This window comes from Schistocerca americana, chromosome 6 (assembly GCF_021461395.2).
Source record: "Schistocerca americana isolate TAMUIC-IGC-003095 chromosome 6, iqSchAmer2.1, whole genome shotgun sequence".
Taxonomy (NCBI): domain Eukaryota; kingdom Metazoa; phylum Arthropoda; class Insecta; order Orthoptera; family Acrididae; genus Schistocerca; species Schistocerca americana.
In genome coordinates this window covers 82,665,140-82,689,458 of record NC_060124.1, presented here as the reverse complement: position 1 = coordinate 82,689,458, position 24,319 = coordinate 82,665,140, and the positions used below count along the sequence as shown (strand labels likewise).

The 24,319-nt window shown below is 37.5% G+C and overlaps 1 protein-coding gene across 1 annotated transcript in view; it reads right to left on the bottom strand.

Moving 5' to 3' along the window:
- Positions 1-6,411: 6,411 nt before the first annotated feature.
- LOC124619567 (ATP-binding cassette subfamily G member 4-like) overlaps positions 6,412-24,319 on the bottom strand; it is a 323,941-nt gene continuing 306,033 nt past the window's right edge. The window contains exons 10-12 of the mRNA XM_047146057.1: positions 22,920-23,075; positions 14,695-14,901; positions 6,412-8,028 (exon numbers count right to left, since the gene is read on the bottom strand). Coding sequence (XP_047002013.1) covers positions 7,843-8,028; positions 14,695-14,901; positions 22,920-23,075 — 549 coding nt within the window. The 3' untranslated portion in view covers positions 6,412-7,842. The remainder of the gene's footprint in view (positions 8,029-14,694; positions 14,902-22,919; positions 23,076-24,319) is intronic.

Here is a 24,319-nt window from a genome sequence, read left to right as displayed (position 1 = left end):
GTTACACGTCTTGGTCACCTTTTGTTCGCATCGACGGCACTTTGAACAGTGGACGTTACATTTCAGATGTGTTATGACCCGTGGATCTACCCTTCATTTGGGGACTGATGACCATAGATGTTAAGTCCCATAGTGCTCAGAGCCATTTGAGCCACCCTTCATTTGATCCCTGCGAAACCCTACATTTCAGCAGAATAATGCACGATCGCATGTTGCAGGTCCTGTACGGTCCTTTCTGGATACTGAAAATGTTCAACTGCTGGCCTGGCCAGCACATTCTCCAGGTCTCTCACCAATTGAAAACGTCTGGTCAATGGTGGCCGAGCAACTGGCTTGTCACAATACGCCAGTCACTACTCTTGATGAACTGTTATATCGCGTTGAAGCTACATGGACAGCTGTACCTGTACATGCGATCCATGCTCTGTTTGACTAAATATCCAGGCGTATCAAGACAGTTATTACGGCCAGAGATGCTTGTTTTGGGTACTGATTTCTCAGGATCTATGCACCCAAATTGCGGGAAAATGTAATCACATGTCAGTTCTAGTATAATATATGTGTCCAATGAATACCCATTTATCATCTGCATTTCTTCTTGGTGTAGCAATTTTAATGGCCAGAAGTGTATTTATAGAGTGTCCATTTTTCAGAAGGTCATCAAATGTATTGTTCACAGATGTTTCCCGGTTGATCCCTGTTGCTTTGTCAATTAGAAGAGAAGTATCATCAGCGAATAGGGTGAACTTGCTCACTGACATGGTGCTGTGTGGGATGTCATTTATAAATATGAGAAACAGTAAGGGTCCCAGTACTGAGCCTTGAGGTGTTCCAGTGTTGATTGTGCCTCACTTGGATAAAGTTGGGATTCCGCTACAGTCAGTAATTATTATCCTTTGTTTCCTATGTGAAAGGTAGGATTTAATCCATGTTCCTATTATTCCATTTAACCCATAGTAGTCTGCTTTATTCAGCAGAATTTTGTGGTTGACACAATCAAAAGCTTTGGATAGGTCACATAGGATTCCAATTGGTGCCAATTTTCTGTTAAGAGATTCGAGAATAGAAAATAGCATCATCGATTGATAGGCCTTGCCGGAAACCAAACTGTCATTGACTGAGAATGTTATGGCTGTTCAGGTTATTAACAATTCTCATGTATACCAATTTCTTGAGGACCTTTGGAAAACTTGTTAGCAGGGACATTCACAATGAGTGCACACATATTTTAAAACAAACTGCATGTTTCAGTTTCCAGTCATAAAAAAAACAAAAAAGAAACAGAGATATTATACCTTGAATGCACATTGTATTATCGGCAAAGAAAACCATAAAGGAGTACATGTATTGTAAAGTAAGGGTAAGAATTTCAAGGTAATTAAAGCAGCTTCTGCAAGAAGTACTTCACAGAAAATTCTTGGTGCTCATTTTTGCAGAGTAAACAACTTACTCATTTTAGGTGCACTGCTGTAGAAAATAATTCCATAAGACAACAGGGTGAGAAGATATGCATCATAAGCCAACACTCTTGTCTTTGTTGAACACAGTGAGAGATGCTTCAAAGGATGATGAGAAGAAGTAGTGATATTAAAAGAAATTAAAAAAAGGAATTGGTATTATTAATGCTAATCTTACAAAATTCATAGAGAAAAAGAAAGATGGAACAGAAAATTCTGATTTGAAATCAGTATCTTTCAGTCATCACAGGTTGTAAAATTAAACTGTATTTCAAAACAAATGTAATAAGGGAGTGGAAGTTGTTGATTTTTGTCAGAATTATTTAACTATAGTAGTGTCAATATGTTCTTTTGAGATAGTAATGAAGTGATTTCCAATACAAAGCAGGTAAATACTGTTGATATTGAGAAGGGGGAGAGGGCTATGTAAAGAGGATGTCTGTTGGTATTAAGTGAAAAAGTTAGCGAAGTTGTTACTGATGTTGATCTGGTGATAATGCACACAGATGTAGACATAAATATTGATGCGGGTGATGATGATGATGATAATAATAATGATAATGAATTATTACAGATGTAGTGCAAATAAGCAATGTTAATATTCAGGATCTGGGGGTTGAACAGAAAATTGTTGATGTAGGCCTATATATTGATGTTCTTTATGTGGAGACAGAATGTGTGCAGGTAGTAAATGAAAGTATTGAAGTTAATGATCTTGTTGTAAAAGAATGTAAAGCTTTGGAAATTAGTAATGTGGTAAGTGTAAAGCAATTACCGAAGGTTGAGTTAAGTAATATTGTGCTGCAGTGTGAAGCAACTGAGAGGAGGAAAGTCATTAAAGTAAAGAAACCTGTTTTCAAGTTATCAGTGATGGATATGTACAGAGCATTGGAGACAGATAAAGAAGTGAAGAGTTTACAAAGAGTAGCATTTGACGAGAAAGTGCAAAAAGTTGATTTCCGTGTAAATTTGAAAAAATACCAAAATTCAAAAAGTAAATTTCCATACTTATACTTTGTGTACAGTTTTCAGTGCATGTGTACAGGAAGTAATTTTTGGTAATAATAAACAGGAGCAAATTTTCAGTGCACATGCAATGGGAACCATTCTGAATGCAAATGTAAAAAAAAATGAATTTCAGTGTAAATATAATGGGAAATGTGACTGATTTGCTTGGGGCCAAATGTTCAAAGAATTGGCTGTGGTTTTCAGTGGCCTGGTAGATGTTATGGAAGATAGATGTTGGCCCGAAATCAGGAATGCAGAATCAGATTGAAGAGCAGGGAGTCAAATTCATTGTGAACCTCCAAGCAAGTAGGTGGGTCAGTGCTCTATATTGAATTAATTATGTGATGATAATGCGTTAACTTGAATGATCTGAAATGGGGATGCAGGGTGTTGGTGAAGCAAGTGTTTCCAGGGACAGTAATGGTAGAGAGGAAGCATCTTTTGTAACAAATGTTTATCCTCAGTATGGACAGTTCACATTCCTTTCTGAGGAGAAGTTGTAGACAGCAATCGCAATGCACTGAGAATTGCTTCATCATTCTATAAAAGAGGTTTTTACAAGTAAACAGTATTAATTGCCTGTCTCAGTCTGCAGTTTAATAAAACAACTATAAAAACTAATTGTAATTCATCATCCATTATTGTAAAAGTAAGAGAGTTCATGAAAATTTGATTTGATTCTAAAGTTCAGTTAGGTCATAATGTCAATGGTGGTGGGAGGAAGGTGTGTGGGGTGGGGGGAAGAGTGTACTAACTAATACCTGATTGCACTCAGGGATAATGATTTGAAAAAGGGTGGGAACCACTGTGTTAGACGGTACAGACAAGAAGAGAGTAGAAACTTTTGAAATGTATTGTTTCAGGAGAATATTGAAAGTTGAATGGGTAAATCAGATAACTAATGAGGGGATACTGAATTGAATTTGAAAGAAAATAGATTCATGACACAACTTGACTAAAAGAAAATATCGGTTGACAGGACACATCCGGAAGTGTTGAAGAATTTTCAGTTTGGCAGTGAAGGGAAATGTGGGGGTGAACATCAAACAGGCTGATCAAGGTTTGACTACAGTAAGCAGGTTCAGATAGATGTAGGTTAGTTAATTAGTTTCATGTTCCATGGAGCATCTGCATGATAAATTCTAGTGATGTGGATCAAGTCATTTTACATACACATAGCAAATTAATTTGTAAATATGTCTGCAGGCTGAAAATTTATAATATCTTTTTACAGATGTGAGTAGTAATTCCTACCTACAACCTTTTACATATTACAGTAAAAGAAATTATTCTACAGAATAGAAGGATTTTTTAAGTAGAAACCTTTTTAGTTTGTTTCCAAATTTTACTTTGCTATCTGACAGATATTTTATATCACTGGGTAAGTTTTGAAAAATTCTTGTTACAGCATTGTGCATCCCTTTTTGTGGTAAAGACAGCCATTATGTGGAGTAATGAATGTCATTTTTCATTTTGATGTTGTAATTATGTATATCATTGTTCCTTTTGAACTGCAATGGATTATTTACAACAAACTTCATGAGGGAATAAATATACCATGAAACAGTAGTCCTTAAACAGATGTCTACAAGAAGATCATAGATGTGCACCACATATTACTCTTACAGTATGTTTTTTGAAGAATGAAGATTTTATTTCTTAAAGATGAGTTACTCAGAGCATTATTCCATATGAAATTATTGAATGAAAATATGCAAAATACGTCAACTTATTAATTTGTCTCTTCCAAAGACTTGCAATGATTTTAAGTGCAAATGTGGCTGAACCAAGTATTTTAGAGTTCCAGAGTGTGCCTTTTCCAGTTCAAAATCTCACTGATATGGACACCTAAGAATTCTGAAGCTTCCACCCTATTTATTACTTCCCCACCAAGTGTTACACTTATCATTGGTGTAATACCTCTAGATATACAGAACGGAACATGTTGTGCCTTTTAAAGTTGAGGGTGACATCTTTCACAGAATGTAAGTATGCTTGGATTGATAACAATTCTAGTGTCATCTGCAAAAAGACCTAATTCTGGTTGTTGAGTATTAGACAGAAGATTGTTTACATGTATGAGGAACAATAGTGGGCCTAAGGTTGCAGTAGTTATGCAAAAATAAAGAGGTTTGAAACTTCCTGGTAGATTAAAACTGTGTGCCGGACCGAGACTCAAACTCGGGACCTTTGCCTTTTGCGAGCAAGTGCTCTACCAACTGAGCTACCCAAGCACGACTCACACCTTGTCCTCACAGCTTTACTTCTGCCAGCACCTCATCTTCTGTAAAGTTTGGAAGGTAGGAGATGAGGTACTGGCGGAAGTAAAGCTGTGAGGACAAGGCGTGAGTCGAGCTTGGGTAGTTCAGTTGGTAGAGCACTTGCCCGCGAAAGGCAAAGGTCCCGAGTTCGAGTCACGGTCCGGCACACAGTTTTAATCTGCCAGGAAGTTTCATATCAGCACACACTCCGCTGCAGAGTGAAAATCTCATTTTGAAAACATCCCCCAGGCTGTGGCTAAGCCACGTCTCCGCAATATCCTTTCTTTCAGGAGTGCTAGTTCTGCAAGGTTCGCAGGAGAGCTTCTGTAAGGTTTGGAAGGTAGGAGATGAGGTACTGGCAGAAGTAAAGCTGTGAGGAAGGGGCGTGAGTTGTGCTTGGGTAGCTCAGTTGGTAGAGCACTCGCCCGCGAAAGGCAAAGGTCCCGAGTTCAAGTCTCGGTCCGGCACACCGTTTTAACCTGCCAGGAAGTTTCATATCAGTGCACACTCTGCTGCAGAGTGAAAATCTCATTCGGGGACAAAGAGGTTTGCACAGGCTAGACTATCATGAAGAGCTGTATCAAACCAGATTGAAAAGCACAAGAACAAAACAAGTCATAAGTTTATCACGTTTGTTTAACACAGCCCCAAGAGTTCCATAGCTACGCTTTCCTACTGCTACACACGTACAATCCACATATTATGTTTCATGCATAATGTGACCATTTTCTAAAGTAAGTGTTTCATAAATAACTTTTTCTCCAGCATGAGCAAAATATCCTCCTCCTTACCCTCCTTCCATATCATATGTACATATTCGCAAGTACCAACATGCTTACCTGTTCTGAAGTGTTTATTATTTTCTTTAGCTTTTCATTGATCAATGAATGATACATAATATAGTTTTGTGGCCACCTGTGTTGTAAATTAATTATGATTAAGACCTGCTAATAAGATCTGAATAACGGTGCTTTTGCTCTTCTCAATGAATTTCTTTTCCTTTGCAGCATCTTCTGTGCTACTGGCTGAAAGGAAGGTGGAATCCTTGTCATATCTATCTATTGACTAAAAATACTTCTTCTTTCAAACTCAATTTGTTTAAGCTTCTTTATACATTGACACATAACTACCATAAAGTATGTATAATACAATCATATCACAACTGCTTGAATTACAAATATCTTGTCTCATTAGACTGCACAACAAGAATACATTTTGACAGAAAGCAAGACATCTGAGGACTAAAGGCAGAGTAGCAGTTTTAAAACTGTTTCTCCTTCTACATCATTACTGTTGTTATTGTGAGGCCATTCTCCATGGCCACAACATACCATCAAGCCATGATGTCTAAGTATAAACGGCCCACAGCAAGTGGAGATGCTAAACTTGTTATCCCGTATTGCAGGTGTACAGTGCCCATATAACTCATATTACCTGCACATGATAATAGACAATTTCTCCCACAATATGCTGCCCAAAAGATAATTATTAATAAAAGTATTTATTAACTATGCTGATCATATTTCATTGTCTAAAAGGACGGAGACTGTAACACATCATTTTCCCTAAAATGATGTGTTACGCCTCAGTTGTAACTTATACATTGTATGTACATCATTGGGTTTGTAAGGAAAACAGACACACATCTTTTCAAATATTTATTAAATATATTAAACCATCTTATGAGAAACAACATATATTTCTATGCAACTGTTCTGATATGATACAAAAATATCTTCAGTTTCTGTCACCAAAGTGACTGCACTATGAGGTAAATTTGCTTAGCAATGAGAGAGGCTACCATTATGTAGTACACTGTACACAAAAAGACTAATTGATTAGATGTTATATGAAGTAACAATTCTATGCAATTCAATAACTTACAGTTGAACTTTACGTGATAAGTACATAAATCACAGATTTAAAGGAATTTAAACCATGTCACACTGTGACACAACCTTACTATTAAGTAATAAAAATCACAGATATTTGGCCTGCTATCATTATCACTATTGGAGTATTAAGGTATTCACTGGAGCCAAGAAACCATGATATATTGCTATTGTACTATTGCTGGCTAAAATCATGCAAGATATAACATGTTCCTGTAGCTGACTTCCAGTTTTCATAAAACTGATATTAAAAAAGAAAATTATTTCAAAGATTGTCAGCTACTGCCAACTGAGATACAACTTTGCACTGCATTACATCACTTACTCCACTATTTTGTTTGACAAATGAACTGTAATTTCATTTGTACCTCAGATAAAAACAACAAGTTACTTTATTTTTAAACTGTAAATTTATAGAATGAGCTACCACACAAATAAATGAATACCACAAAAGCAAAGAAAACTATTTAGGTGCTCATAACAAAACTTTGTCAAATGTATCTTTTTTGGAATTTACTAAGCTTGATAGACTAGGAGATTAATATTAAGCAGATTGGATAACTCTATGGTACAGCACACAGTATATAGACTTCCATTCACAAAATGTAACACCATTAGAATGGCATTAGGAACAAACTGGAACTGGAGTTATAAAATTTATCCAACACAATCAAAATCATTTCAACAATCATCATTTTCATATTTATGTGGAAAAAGATTATTTTCTACTTTGTTTCCAGAGCATTCACATTTAAACACTAAGATACTGTCCTACAGTAGTGATAAATGAAACAGATTTTAGTCCACGTCTGTGAACTGATATATGATGAAACATTTATCATCTTGGATGATCTGTTTTGTCCTTTGTATCTGTTTGATGCATTAAGGACACAGCATTTATTGTTCTTAGTCCTTTACTGGCACCAAACACACTTGTGGTCTGTCACTAACTGCTGTTTACATGTGCACTGTGCATTTCACATGTCTTGTACAATTCCATTGGAGCAGGTGCTGTAGTGTTCTTATTTCTTGTTATATGTTTTTGAAATTGGATATTTCACAGATCTTCAGGTCACTTGTAAATATCTCCTCTTTATAATACTGACAAAGTGTAATGTTGTGAAACATGTACCATATTTGCCACAGTACAAATTTTAGTCACTGTTGTTGTGACACCATACTGGACACTTGAAAACTTTTTTGCCCCAAATAAAAAAAAATGATTCACTTCCTCCTCAAAATCTTTGCAATATAACTGAGTAGCTTGTTTGAAAATTCTATGGTGAGCCTATACCGGAGAGCAAAGTAAGCTATAGTACGATAAAGGAATATGAATCCCACAAGAGCAACAACTTGAAGCAGTGTTGATGCTCCATCCATTCCAACATCTCTAAGTAACCGTTTTGGGTCCTGAAAACAAAACAATTCAAACTATCAATGCAAATGTAGTTATAATGGTGATATGAGTGACTGCCAAGTGAGATATTCTTGGCAAAATATATAAAATATTTCGTGAAAATTTTGTTAAATAGGTACTAGGTATGTAAATGGTTATTTTTGGTTATGGAATATGGGAATGTATGTCATGATACAATAAGTTGAAGCTGTAGAGTTTGTAGAAGTTGTAGGTTAATGATGAATGAAATGTTTTGATAGTGACAGCTGAATTCTATATTGTAGATAAGGACACAGAGCAACGCATACCAAATGGTACAGTAAATAATGGTGAAGACAACAACAACAACAACAACAACAATAATAATAATAATAATAGTGAAAGAAATAATAATAATTTCAGTATGGAGGTAATACATAACATGTGTTGTCTTTGGAATCAGTAGCAGAACATTAAAATACATTGTTTTTGAAATATTACAGTGTTAAAGATTAATAATAAATTAACTCTGTAAATAATATTCTGTGTAATAATTAGACTTAAAAAAATTCAATCGGAATTGTTGCTCTTTGAAAAATATGTGATGCTTAATGTTTTATATTTTTGATGTGTCATATGTTATACATAAACTTTCTGTATTTAGTGCAATTGTACAGGACCAATTAAAAATCAGTTATTCAATCAGTGCGCATTTTCTGTTGCAGATCACCTTTTTTTTAATTTATTCATTGAACATCAGCATTAAAAGTTCAAGTACTATCTCTACGTTTAAGAAAGGTAAAGGTGATATGTTTTAGTACTGTTAGTTTGAATTTCATGTAAATGTCTAGTGAATATTGAATTTCATGTAAATGTCTAGTGAATATTATGTGAGAAAGTAAAATAAGCTGGTGAGCAAAAAGATACGTTGAAGAAATATATCGGCAACCATTCTTCATCTTTGAGCTTCAGTTTTTGTCACTCAGAGAAATACAGAAATGTAAATTAAATGCAGACTTGTCATAGTTATGAATTTGACATAACAAATGTTAGACATATAAAACAGTATTTAGGTAGTAAAACTGCTTAGGTGTTGACCAAGAATGCTGTAGTAGATTGACAATATAGAACACACTGTTTTAAGACATTATTCACTTCTCTACTAAAACAATTAAGTGACAATGTTCACTTTAGCGAAGCTTACAATGAGCCTAATGGTAATTCCAAAATTGGCATGATGAATTTATTTTCCTTTTTATTTGGACCTACAGAAAGAGTAATTATTAAGAATTATTTTTTTAATCATAAATTGTGTCATTTATATCAGAATAAGAAATGGAAAGTAAGGAAAATATGTATCAACTTCATATATGAAACTGATGCCTCAAAGAATATAAATTAAATCACTAATGCATAATATAAAAAACAAGACAAAAAATAATTGTTCAATATGACAGTATTTATGTAAAATGGAATGGGAACATTATAAAATAGAGTACATATGTAGCAATGATATTTAATATCTATTTTTTTATTGCAGGTGATTAAGATAGTTCAGCAGAAAATGTGATGCTATGTGCTGATGTTACAGTGCAGTCACTTCCTGAAGGAAAGGAATTAGCAACTTTTTAGCATAACAGATTAAAAGATAATCAGCAGGCTTAATTTAAAGTTATTTGTTCACTGTCCTGAAATACATCACACGAGCTAAGATGCAGCCCCACTGTGAATACTGTTCTTGAACACAGAATGAGTTGGTTTGCATTCGTAAGCAGCTGAAAGTCACCGCGACTACTGTTAAATAATAGGCAGCTGCTGTGAGTCATTATGTTAGAAGAGCTCCCAAGATTTGTGTACCTATGGTACTGATACTAAAGGTAACTAAAGTACTATCCACTCCTGTGGATCCTGTCTCTACTACAGAAAGTGCAGCATCTTTCATTACTTGTCCACTTGACTGCGAGTGGCATTTCAGTGGTAGAGCTAGGCATCCTGTACAGGATGGACAGGGACCAGGGAGGATTAGATTAGATTAGATTAGTATTTGTTCCATAGATCATGAATACAACACTTTGTAATGATGTGGAATTTGTCAGATTCGAGTGTTGTACTAATCCTACCAAACAACAAGTTTCAGGTGCTGTCTTTCACTGAAACTGAAACTGAGCCAGTGGCACTCACTTAACCTCTTTTGGGGAAACCTGTTTTGGCCAGTGTCAAGAGGAGGCAAATGCAAAAGAGTAGTGATCTGTTAATCATCAGCAGTCCAGATGTATGCTAAATGATGGTACCCTTTAGGGAAATGGCAGCATTGGACGTGAAAGGACACCAGGTGCACTCAGTGTGTATGCCTGGGGGCCTCCTTCAACATGCTGAAGAGCCATTGAGGGAACAGGGTGCAACCAACTGCAGATTGTGGCACACACTGGAACAAATGATGCCTGTCATCACAGCTCCAATATCATACCTAGGTCATTCCATCGATTGGCAGAAAAAGTAGGGAAGACCAGCCTTACACATGGAGTTTCAATGAAGCTCATAATTTGCAGCATTGTCTCTAGAACTGATTGTGGCCTCTTGGTTCTGAGTCGATTGGAAGGTCTGAAGCAGAGACTTTGAAGGTTTTGTGACAAGCTAGGCTTCAACTTCCTGGACTCGTGCAATAGGGTTGAGAACTATAGAGTCCCCCTTAATGGGTCAGGTGTGCACTACCCATCAAATGCTGCTACTCAGGTAGCTGATTGTGTGTGCATTGCACAAAGGACTTTTTAGATTAAGTGACTCAATTCAATCCAGATAGCAGCAGGAAATGCAGAAGACTCAGTGTAAGATCGAAATAAATGCCTCCTTCAGGTGAGAGTATTAAAATCCTAATGATTAACTGCAAAACGAGAGTTTGAAGCACTCCTAGAAAACAGTGAAGCTGACATGATACAAGGTACGTAAAGTCTCAAACCTGAGACTGATAGCAGTGAGATTTTTGGAGAAAATTTAAGTATATATCAAAAGGATATGCAAATGGGAATTGGAGGTGATGTATTTGTTACAGTAGACAAGAAACTCAAATCCACCAAGACAGAAATTGAAGCTGCATGTGAGACTGTTTGGGCAAGGCTTAGTATTGTGATGGGCATAAAATGATAACTGGATCCTTCAACTGCCCACCAGACTCATCTCCTGATGTAACTGAAAACTTTAGAGAAAACCTCAGTTAACTCATACATAAGTTCCCCAATCATACCACAGTCATTGGTGGGGCCATTAATTATCCAACAGTTTCAATTGGGAAAATCACAGTTTTGTTAGTCTTGGGTGTGATAAGACATCCTGCAGAATATTACTGAATGCTTTCTCTGTAAACCACCTAGAACAGATAGTTCAGAACTCCACTCATGATGGAAATATGTTGGCTATAATGGCAAAAACTAGATGTGACCTCTTTTAGGAAGTCCACACTGAAATCAGCATCAATGACGATGCCATGGTTGTTGCAAAAATGATGAACAGAGTACAAAGGACTACCTAAACAAGCAGGAAGAAATGTTCAGTGAACTAGATAAAAAATCAGTTATGTCTTATCTCAATGAGTAACCTGAAACTTTCAGCACAGGACAACAGCATATAGAGGAACTACGGCTCAAGATTAAAAGGATAGTTGACCATGCACTGGATAGATATGTAGCTAGTAGAATAGTTCATAACGTGAGGGATCCCCATGGTATACAGTCACTATGAAGAAACTCCTAAAGAAACAGAGATTATTGCATAATAGGTGTAAAAAAAGCATAGGGTTATAGATAGAGAGATGCTTAGTGAAACACTTTTGGCTGTCAAGAGAGCAATGCAGGAAGCCTTCAATGACTACCGTAACAAATTACTGTCAAGTGATCTTTCATAATACCCAAAGAAATTCTGGTTGTATGCAAAGGCTGTTAGTGGCACCAAGGTTAGTGTCCAGCAAGCAAAAGCTGAAATGCTTAACTCCATTTTCAAACGTTCCTTTAAAGGAAAACCCAGAAGAATTGCCCAAAATTAGTCCTTGTACCATGGAAAAGATAAATGAAATAAGTATTAGTGTCAATGGTGTTGAAAAACACCTGAAATTGCTAAAACTGGACAAAGCTCCAAGGCCCAATTGAATCCCTTCCAGATTCTGTACAGAATTTGTGGCTCAGTTAGCCCCTCTTCTAACTATAATCTATTGTGGATCCCTCAAACAAAAGACCATCCCAATTCTTGGAATAAAGCTCAGGTCACACCCATCTACAAGAAGGGTAGTAGAAGTGATCCACAAAACTACTAACCAATATCCTTGACATCAAACATAATGAAGTTTCTCGAAAAGAATGACCTCCTCAATGGAGGATTCCAAAAACATTGATCATGTGTTATCAAAAATGCACTACTCCCTCATGACATATTGAAAGCCTTGGGTCAAGGCAGTCGGGTACACGCAGTAGTTCTAGATTTCCAAAAAGCATTTGACTCAGTACCATGCCTATGGTTATTGTCAAAAGTATGATCATATGGGGTAGCAAGTGAAATTTGTGACTGGACTGAGGACTTTTTGGTAGGGAGGACACAGCATGTTATCCTGGATGGAGAGTTGTCATCAGATGTGCCCAGGGAAGTGTATTGGGGCACATGCTGTTCATGTTGTATGTTAATGACTTGCAGATAATATTAATAGTAACCTCAGACTCTTTGCAGAAGATGCAATTATATATAATGAAGTACTGTCTGAAAGATGTGTCTAAATATTCAATCAGATCTTGATAAGATTTCAAAGTGATGCAAAGATTGGAAACTTACTTTAAATGTTCAGAAATGTAAAATTATGTACTTCACAAAGCAAGAATATGTAGCATCCTATGAGTATAATATCAGTGATCCACTGCTGGAATCAGCCAACTTGTACAAGTACCTGTGTGTAAAAATTTGTAGGGGTATGAAATGGAATGATCATGTAGGTTCAGTCATGGATAAAGTAGGTGGTGGACTTCTGTTTATTGGTAGAATACTGGGGAAGTGGAACCAGTCTACAAAGAAGATTGCTTACATATAACTCATGTGACCAGTTCTAAAATATTGCTCAAGTATGTGGGATGCATACCAAACAGGACCAACACGGGATACTGAACATATACAGAGAAGGGCAGGATGAATGGTCACAGGTTTGCTTGACATGTGGGTGAGTGTCACAGAGATACTGAAGGAACTGAACTAGGAGACTCTTGAAGATAAACGTAAACTATCCCAAGAAAGTCTACTAACAAAGTTTTGAGAACCAGCTTTAAATGATGATTCTAAGAATATACTGTAACCCCTTGCATATCAGTGATGGTGAGGATAAGATTAGAATAATTAATGCATGCACAGAGGCATTCAAACAATCATTCTTCCCAAACTCCATATGTGAATGGAAACGGAAGAAATCTTAATAACTGGTACAGCGGAATGTACCCTCTACCATGCACTTCACAGTGAGTCAATGTAGAAGGGAAGAAGAAGTGTCTTTAGAATATAGTTTTGTATGAGATTTATATTCCGAATGAGACTATGGAGAATGCAAGTCTGTGGTATGTAATTTTGTTAGCCAGATGTGTAATACATAAGGAATTATCACAGCAAATTAAAACTTGCACATTTAATTTGCTATTAGAAAAATGATTGAATTTATGTCAGTAGCTCTTAAATGGGTATTTCAGCCTATGACTTACTTTGTATACAAGAAGAGAGATGTGTGTAGTTATGCTAAACAGTTAAAGTAATGCTCAGAAGGGTGCCATATGAATCGGATGAGAAAAATCTCAAAGGACATACTGTCCAAAACGTTTGAGAGTGGAATTCACATATACACATCATGTAGGTATGTTTTAAGCATCCAAGGAATGCTAACAATAGCCTCATGCTACAATCATTCTTTGACAAAATTTTCTGTCAACAATCCATTCTAACTTGAATTTAGTAGTGATGAGTACAATTGAAATATTACACTGAAAAATTATTTTTACAGTTTGACCTGTGAAACAATTAAATCATCAAAGAACTTCATGCTGTTACTGATATACTGGAAAGATGAACAACTCTATTCAATGCCACAGGAATTTGAAGATGACAGAATGCACACACATCCGTAGGTGCAAATGCGCTCCCCCCTCCCCTTTCCCCAACCCACCACCACACACACAAGACAAACAATAAATTGGGCCCACGTAAAACAAAAGCACAACAAAAAATTCATCTGTCACATCTTAGGAAAACCACTGAAAATGTAAATTATTCCAGATGGTGAAAATTATTTGAGAAGGGACATGATACATAGATAAAAATAAAAACTCCATAGTGGACCAAATCACACACATAATAATCATGAACAAGGGAAGTCTCAGTTTTCTCATCCTTCTTCAGCTGCCACAATGTTTGCAATTGTTATTAAATGAAGAAAATGCTAATATGAAACAATGTTTAATGATACCGGTACCAGTAATATGTATTTAGGTACAATATGTACCACACTGTTATGAGGACAACAGATGTCTTGTAGAATTAGTTCACAACACTGCAAATATACCCTTAAAATAATATTATCAAAGTTATGTCTTAAGAGTTCAACAAATAACAGCCTGCTCTGAACTGACAAATGTATTTTGTGCTTATGCAACAGTATTTTTAAATAAAAGGCTTAACCACAACCCTACCTTATAAAGACAAAAAACATCATCACAGTACAGTGGGGCTCTTCCATGACTGTATAATGCTGATGTGAGCCCTACTAAACCATAGCGCAGATAACTGAAGCCACTGAGGACAGTCATGACAGGCTCCATTGCTGTTCCGTGGCCAAATCCATATGCTGACAATACCAACATTGGTGCAACTGTTGCAGGAGCCATTATTGAACCATTCTGCAATGAAATATATTTGAAACATCAGTTCTCATTCATCTGCCTTAACTAACTTGCTTAAAATTTTCAGCTGCGTATGGTGTGAGGAAGTCTGGGAAACTTAAGTTATCATCTCTATATCTAAACCAGGAAAGAAGTACCAGTATCAAAAACCAACAGTTATCCCCTTACTGCACTTTCATTTTGTGTTGGAAATATATTGGAGAGGTTAGTGAAACAGAGACTGGAATGGTTGCTGGAAATGCAGTATGGTTTTAAGGAAGGCAAGGGAATTGTAGGTAACTTAGTCATATTACACCTGTATATCACTCACATAACAAAGAAAACAATCAATTATTGATAAATTTATTTAATTGTATTTAAAAACAAAGATGATGTGACTTACCATACGAAAGCGCTGGCAGGTCGATAGAAACACACACATATACATGTGTGGATGGATGGATATGTGTGTGTGTGCGAGTGTATACCCGTCCTTTTTTCCCCCTAAGGTAAGTCTTTCCGCTCCCGGGATTGGAATGACTCCTTACCCTCTCCCTTAAAACCCACTTCCTTTCATCTTTCCCTCTCCTTCCCTCTTTCCTGATGAGGCAACAGTTTGTTGCGAAAGCTTGAATTTTGTGTGTATGTATGTGATGTTTGTGTTTCTATCGACCTGCCAGCGCTTTCGTATGGTAAGTCACATCATCTTTGTTTTTAAATACAATTAAATAAATTTATCAATAATTGATTGTTTCCTTTGTTATGTGAGTGATATACAGGTGTAATATGACTAAGTTACCTACAATTCCCGCGTGGAATGTTTCCCTCTATTATATTAATTTATTTAATTGGATAGATAAAAATATCTACTCACCAAGTGGTGTCAGAACACACACTTGATAGATTGTTGTGATTGACAAGCTTTTGGAGCCAGTGGCTCCTTCTTCAGGCAGAAGAGTTGAAGGGGAAGTCACCCAGAACTGTGGTTCGTGGGAGACTTACTGTACAGGATGAGAAGGGAAGGCTGATTGTTGGGGTCTGCATCAGATAACATTTGAAAACCTGAGAGCTTAAAGCTAGAAGACAGGATATTATGCAAGACAGAGATTACTATTAAAACATCATGCATGAGTTAATAAGAGTGATAAGCTAAGTGCATTGTGTGTAATAGAGTTAGGAGGGGGCAGTGAAAAGCTGAGACGGAAGAAATTAATGTAAATTAAGGCCAGGTAGGTGGGAAGAACCAAGGACATGTTGTGGTGCTAGTTTCCACCTGCAGAGTTCTGAGAAACTGGTGTCCAGGGGAAGAATCCAGATGGCGTGTGTGGTGAAACAGGCATCGAGGTCATGAATGTCATGTTGTAGAGCATGCTCTGCAACAGGATATTGCTCGTTGGCAGTATATATCCTCTGCCTTTGCCCATTCACCCTAACTGATAATTTGGTGGTTGTCAAGCCAATGTAGAAGGCTGAATAGTGTTTACATAATAGCTGGTATATGACATGTGTCGTTTCATAGGTGGCTCTCCCTTTGATAGTATATGTTTTGCCAGTTACAGGACTATTATAGGTGGTGGTAGGAGGGTGCATAGGGAGAGTCTTGCAGAAGGGATGGTCACAGGGGTAGGAGCCATGGGGTAGGGAGATTGGTGCAGAAGCAGCATAAGGTCTGACAAGACTATTGCGGAGATTGGGAGGGCGACAGAAGGCTACTGTAGGTGTGGTGCGCAAAATTTCAGACAGAATGGATATCATTTCAAGACATGATTTCAGGAAGTCATAACCCTGTCAAAGTAGCTGATTAACACATTCCAGACCAGGATGCTACTAAGTCACCGATGGTGTGCTCCGAAGCTGTTTTATGAGAAATCAACAGTACCCGGACTGGATGTGATGACCAGGGAAATCTACTTTTTAACTAGGCTGCTGGGGTAATTACATGCAATGAAGGCTGATGTGAGAATGGTAGTATATTGCTGTAAAGAGTCTGCATCCGAACAAATACATTTGCCTTGGATGAAAAGGCTGTATGGGAGGTAATGTTTGCCATGAAAAGGATGGCAACTGTCAAAATGTAAGTACTGTTGTTTGTTGGTAGGTTTAATGTGGCTGGAAGTGTGTAGCTGACCTTTGGTGAGGTCGAGATCAACATCAAGATAAGTGGCATGGGATTCAGAATAGGACTATGTGAAGTTTAATTGGGAGAAGGTATTCAGAGATTCCAGGAATTTTAGCAGGTCAGCCTCACCATGAGTCCTTATGGTAAAGATGTCATCAATGTATCTAAACCAAACCAGGTGCTGAAGACCCTTGCAAGCAACCCATGAAAAGGTTGGCAAAGGAAGGAGCCATCCTGGTGCCCATGGCCATACCCCTGATCTGTTTGTATGTCTGCCCCTAAAACATATTTGTTTGGATGCAGACTCTTTACAGCAATACACCATCCTTTCACTGTGCATAATTATCCAACCAGCCTAGTTAAAAAGCAGATTTCCTGGGCCATCACATCCAATACTGGTACTGCTGATCCCACCACAAAACAGCTTCAGAGCACACCATTGCTGACTCAATATTATCTTGGTCTGGAATGTGTTAATCAACTACTTAGACATGCTTCCTAAAATCATGCCCTGAAATGAGATCCAACCTGTCTGAAATTTTGCCCTCACCACCTGCAATAGCTCTCTGTCGCCTCCCCAATCTCTGCAATATTCTTGTCAGACCTTATGCTCCTTCTGCACCCATTTCCCTACCCCATGGCTCTTACCCCTGTGACTGTTCCCACTGCAAGACTCTCCCTGTGCACCCTCCTACCACCACCTATAATAGCCCTATAACTGGCAAAACATATACTATCAAAGGGAGAGCCACCTGCAAAATGACACACATCATATACCAGCTATTATGTAAACACTGTTCAGCCTTCTACATCAGCTTGACTACCACCAAATTATCAATTAGGATGGATGGGCATAGGTAGAGTATATATACTGGCAATGAGCAATATCCTGTTGCAGAGCATGCTCTGCTACATAACATTTGTGACCTCTGTGTCTGTTTCACCACACACACCACCTGGATCCTTCCCCCAGACACCGGTTTCTCAGAACTCTGCAGGTGGGAACTAGCACTAAAACATGACCTTGGTTCTCGCCATCCACCCTGCCTTAATTTACATTACTTTCTTCCATCTCAGCTTTTCTTCACTGTAACTACTCTTTGCTTCGCTCCATTTTAGTTTTCTACATGTGTCATTGTCTTTCCCATCTATTTTTCACTGCCCCCTCCTACCTCTGTTACATACAATGCTCTTAGCTTCTCACTCTTATTAACTCATGCATGATGCTTTAGTTGTAATCTCTGTCTTGCATAATGTCCCGTCTTCCACCTTTAAGCTCTCCGGTTTTCAAATCTCATCTGATGCAGTCCCCAACAACCAGTCTTTCCTTCTCATCCTGTACGGTAAGTCTCCCCTGACCCACAGTTCTGGGTGACTTTACCCTTCTTCCTTCCCCTTCAACCCTTCTGCCTGAAGAAGGAGCCACTGGCTCCAAAAGCTTGTCAATCACACCAGTCTTTTATGTGTGTGTTCTGCTGCCACTTGGTGAGTAGATTTTTTATCTATCCAATTAAATGGATATCACTTATGTACTCCAAAGGAACCACATTGTTGTGAATGCCTTTCTGTATACTAACAGAGCTTATGAGAACCTTTGGTTCACTCTGAGATGCATGGACATTTCTCTTGTTGAGAGGCCTTCCTGGCACAAAGTAACAATGTGGACATGACTGAACCGCGGTATTGACCATCTAGGCGTAGTTGAACTACAGACAACACGAGCCACGTACCTCCTTCCTGGTGGATTGACTGGAACTGATTGGCTGTCTGATCCCCTCCATCTAATAGGCACTGCTCATGCATGGTTGTTTACATCTTTGGTTGGGTTTAGTCATTACAAGAAAGTTTAAATTCATATCTCATACAAGTGAATATATTGGCAGAAAATCTTGAAGCATATTAAAGCTCTAAAATATTTGTGTAAGATATCTATATTTCAGTATAAATGCACAAGACTGTGTCTCAGAGTAATGAGGAACGTACTTTCAAAAATAATTTTAAAAGAGGCACTAGAGAAACCATTGAGCCTAAGAAGACAACGGCTATCTGATAAATATTTCCTTTCTGGATTGTCAGTTACTCCAGAACAATGTTTACAGTCTTGACTCATATAACAGGAATTCAAGATGGAATTCAAGATTTCTCTTTTACATTCAGTCATTTGGCAATACTGCAAATTAAGTAGCCAGATTATTTTCCAGTTTACACAGATTTAAAATGAAAGATGAAAAGTAATTTACAGTGACCTAATGATTCTTGTGAATTTTTTTAACTATCAGATTGACAAAATTGATATATGCAGTCAGAGTATGTAATAACAATTATCTACAAAAAGAATAGATGAATGATTACATTACTTCCTTGGCTGTTCAAGAAGAAGCAATCAAAAATGGTAACAAATGATAAACCGTTAGACATGTAGGTAAAATTTTTGAGATTATTGTCAGAGAGCTTAAACATCACACACGTAAATTTGTGTTTCTTACTAATATGCACATCAAAAAAGCTTTGCGTCACCCCACTTCCCAGAACTGCTGAAGACAGACGTTGACTGTCGACGTTGATTGTTCAGAGATGTCACTAAACCCGCCCAAAGATGTAAAAAACCATGCATGAGGAGCGCCTATTAGACAATGGGGTGCAACAGCCAATCAGTTCCAGTCACTCCACTAGGAAGGAGGTACACGGCTCATGTTGTCTGTAGTTCAACCATGTCTAGATGGTCATACTGCGGTTCAATCATGTCTGCATTATTATTTTGTGCCAGGAAGGGCTCTCACCAGGAGAAGTGTCCAGGCATCTTGGAGTGAACCAAAGCGATGTTGTTCAGACATGGAGGAGATATAGAGAGACAGAAACTGTCAATGACATGCCTCGCTCAGGCCGCCCAGGGGCTACTACTGCAGTGGATGACTACTACCTACGGATTATGGCTCAGAGGAACCCTGACAGCAATGCCACCATGTTGAATAATGCTTTTTGTGCAGCCATGGGATGTCATGTTATGACTCAAACTGTGTGCAATAGGCTGCATGATGCACAACTTCACTCCCGATGTCCTTGGCAAGGTCAATCTTTGCAACCATGACACCATGCAGTGCAGTACAGAAGGGCCCAGCAACATGCTCAATAGACTGCTCAGGACTGGCATCACATTCTCTTCACCAATGAGTGTCACATATGCCTTCAACCAGACGATCGTCTGAGACGTGTTTGGAGGCAACCCGGTCAGGCTGAATGCCTTAGACACACTGTTCAGTGAGTGCAGCAAGATGGAGGTTCACTGTAGTTTTGGTGTGGCATTATGTGGGGCCAACGTACATTGCTGGTGGTCATGGAAGGTGCCTTAATGGCTGTACAATATGTGAATGCCATTCTCTGACCGATAGTGCAACCATATCGGCAGCATATTGGCGAGGCATTTGTCTTCATGGATGACAATTTGCGCCCCCATCATGCACATCTTGTGAATGACTTCCTTCAGGACAACAACATCACTCAACTAGAGTGGCCAGCATGTTCTCCAGGCATGGACCCTATCGAACATGCCTGGGATAGATTGAAAAGGGCTTTTTTTTGATGATGTGACCCACCAACCACTCTGAGGGATCTACGCCAAATCGCCATTGAGGAGTGGGACAATCTGGACCAAGAGTGCCTTGATGAACTAGTGGATAGTATGCCACGACAAATACAGGCATGCATCAATGCAAGAGGATGTGCTACTGTGTATTAGAGGTACCAGTGTGTACAGCAATCTGGCCCACCACCTCTGAAGGTCTCGCTGCATGGTGGTACAACATGCATTGTGTGGTTTTCATGAGCAATAAAAAGAGTGTAAATGATGTTTATGTTGATCTCTATTCCAATTTTCTGTACAGGTTCTGGAACTCTAAGAATTGAGGTGATGCAAACTTTTTTTGTTGTGTCTAATACCACACCGGAATGCTGTTCAACAGTAAAGGCAAAATGAAGTATTTTGAATAAAATGACTTTTATAGGGTTGATTGCAATTATTGTGGTCTATAGTTTGTAGGGGAATTACACAGCACTATGGTAACAAGGCTAGTAGAACATGTAAAAATCTGAAAGTGATGAAAAACTAACACTACATGCTCTGGCAGAATGTTATTCTATGAGGAACAATGTTATGTTCTTTATGCAAATAAATAGTTGAACTGGTTAAAAATCTTAGAAATTAATTAGTGCAGTGTATCCCAATGTAGTTATAAATGAACAAACACAATTTCATTAGTTTCCTGTTTTAAATTAAATATGTGTCAGTATACTCTAAAGACAAATGTTTTCGTGTTCCTTCACCTAGACTATCTCAATTCAGTTACAAACAATGGAAAATCCAGGATGGAATGTAACAATATTGTGAAAAGGAAAGCTGCCACTCACCATATAGCAGAGGTGCTGAGTCGCAAATTGGCACAACAAAAAGACTGTCACAAATATAGTTTTCAGCCAGTAAGGCCTTCATCAAAGTTAGACAACATACACACGCATACACCCAAATGCAACTCACACACACATGACTGCAGTATCAGGCATCTGAGGCCACAGGCGCCTGAGACTGCAGTCGTGTGTGAGTTGCATTTGCATGAGTGTGTATGTGTGTGTTTGTCGTCTAATTTTGGCGATGGTCTTACTGGCCAAAAGCTACATTTGTGACAGTCTTTTTGTTGTGCCTACCTGCGACTCAGCATCACGGCAATATGGTGAGTGGCAACTTTCCTTTTCACAGTATTGTTAATTCAGTTACAAATACATTGTACCTTAATAATTTTGTTTTTTACATTCTTGAAAAGGTCTTTTAGAAAACACAACAGTGAATTCTCTATTATATTTTAAAATATTTTCAGGCATTCACCAATGTAATGTCAATTCTAATTTTAATTTTTTGTCTATAAACATATTTCTAAAGTCAGAATACAGGAGAAACAAAGGAGCACAGCTATAATTCCACTTGCTTTTGAAACACATCTATTCCTATATTCACACAACATAAAATTTGTTGTTTATGGTGGCAACCAGCAGTTGTCACCTGTAAATGGCCTAAGCAGTTGAAAACTGATTCATAATGAAATGAAGCTTTGCAGAACATTAAGAACATAATCATCTTAAGGTTGTAACTCATCTATCTGTGTTTGCTTACAAATAAATTTGTTTCTGGAGGTGTCCACCTGGAGCAAAACATAATTTTTATCTTTTCCTTTATTTACTAGACATTTTTCACTGAAGTTTTAGCATCATCAGTAGGCTTTTACTATCTTTCTGCTTTACTTTTTCACAGGCAAATAGTGTAAAAATCATTCCAAATATTATCTGTAGGAAAGGAATTATAAAAGGTTTGTTTAAATTACCATTTGAATGAAAATAATAATAATAGTAATAATAATATACACTTATTTATATGTTTGAATTCTCTTGCAATATTTCCACAGACAGTAGATTCATGCATTATTACTGCACCTCAGTTGTTCAATACATGTTAAACTACTCCAACAAACAACAGCACATGCACCTTTCTGTTTTCTCGACAGATAATAAAAGCCCAATGATGATGGCTGAAACTTCAGCACAACATATTTGTGAAATGAGAGAAAAGATAAAAATTGTGTTTTGCTCAAGGTGGACTCTCTCCAAAAACAAATCTATTAACGATGTAATATGTAGTTATTAATGAAACCATCAATGTTCTGCCTCTGACCTGCCAACTTGTGATTTTTAGTTTTATAGTATTTTTGGTTTTTCTTTTCAGATTGTCCTCATCGCATTCAAATGCAAATAAATTTTATCATGTAGACTTCATGCTTCATGGGGCAGAACTAATGTTTTTAGATATTTTTATTTGTTCTTCATGTCTTACGTAACGTAAAGAGCAGAGTTCTATGTGAAGTATTATACTTACCACAACATTGAATATGGATCCCATAATCAGACCAAGACCTTCAGAAACCATTCCAACTAGGATGCCAAACAATGAGAAAAGTAGAAATCTGCTAATTTCCACAGGGTGTCCACACAGCAGATAGGCAAACAGAGTAAAGATCATTCCAAATATTATCTGCAGAAAAGGAATTATATAAGTGTTGCTTAAATGATAAATTAAACATAAAAAATAGAATAATATACACTCATTTACATGTTTGAATGCTTCTATAGTGTTTCCACAGACAGTGGATATATCCATTATTATTGCAACTCATTAGTTCAGTGTATGTTAAAACACTCCAGCAAACAACAGCAATACACTTTTTGGCCACTGCCACTACCACCACATGAAATCCTTGGTCTACCTCTTTGGTATCTGTAGTAAATCTGGTACCCATTCAAACTTTTAAATTGCCTGCTTTACCAATAGTGCCATTAGAAATGTAGACAGAATCAAAAGGTCATAATTCAGCCACAGGGCCACATAGCCCTTCTGGCCACATACATTTTGCAATGAGATGTCACCATAGCTACTTCTATACCTAGATTTATAGTCCACAAGCCGTCATATGTTGTATACCACTGTTGTTTCTCCTCTTTACTGTTTCACTCATTAATGGTATATAGGAGCCTTAGTGTGAGCTTAAATTTCTCAAATTTTACCTTCATTGTGTTTTGTGAGATGTTTGTAAGAAGATATGTACAATTTTGAAATGTACTCCCTGAAACACTATGTCTCTTTTGTAGTGTCCGCCACTGTAGTCGGATGGATATATCTGTACACTTCCACACTTACTAAATTAACCTGAGATGAAATGCATTGCTCTTCTTTGGGTCTTCTTTATTTCCTCTACTAAAGCTATTTGGCGAAGGCTATAAACTGACTGGCAATACTCGGGTATTGTTTGGACAAAGATTTTGTAAGCTTCTCCTTTGTGGATGGACTATACTAACTGAGAGCTCTTCCAAAGAAACTCAGCCTGGCATCTACCTATCCTAAAATTTGTTTTATGTGTTTTAAATCACTTGGTACACATACTTTTTCTGCCTACTTACATGCTATATTTTACATTTGTTCATGTTAAGAATAAACTGACAGTTCTTGAGTAGAATGTCAATCCTGTTCAAGTCTTTGTTAGATTAGATTAGTTTTTCGTTCCATATAGATCCGTCCTGAGGAGATCCTCGTGGATGTAGAACATTTTTCTTTTTTTTAACTTGCCTGTTTACCTCAGCATTGTCTGCAAACAGTCTCAGTTAGCTCCCGACATTATCCTCTAGATTATTTGTATGTGAAAAGTAATGGTCCTATAACACTTCCTGGAAGTATGCCTGAAGTCGCTTTTACATCTGAAAATTTCTCGACATTTAGTATGA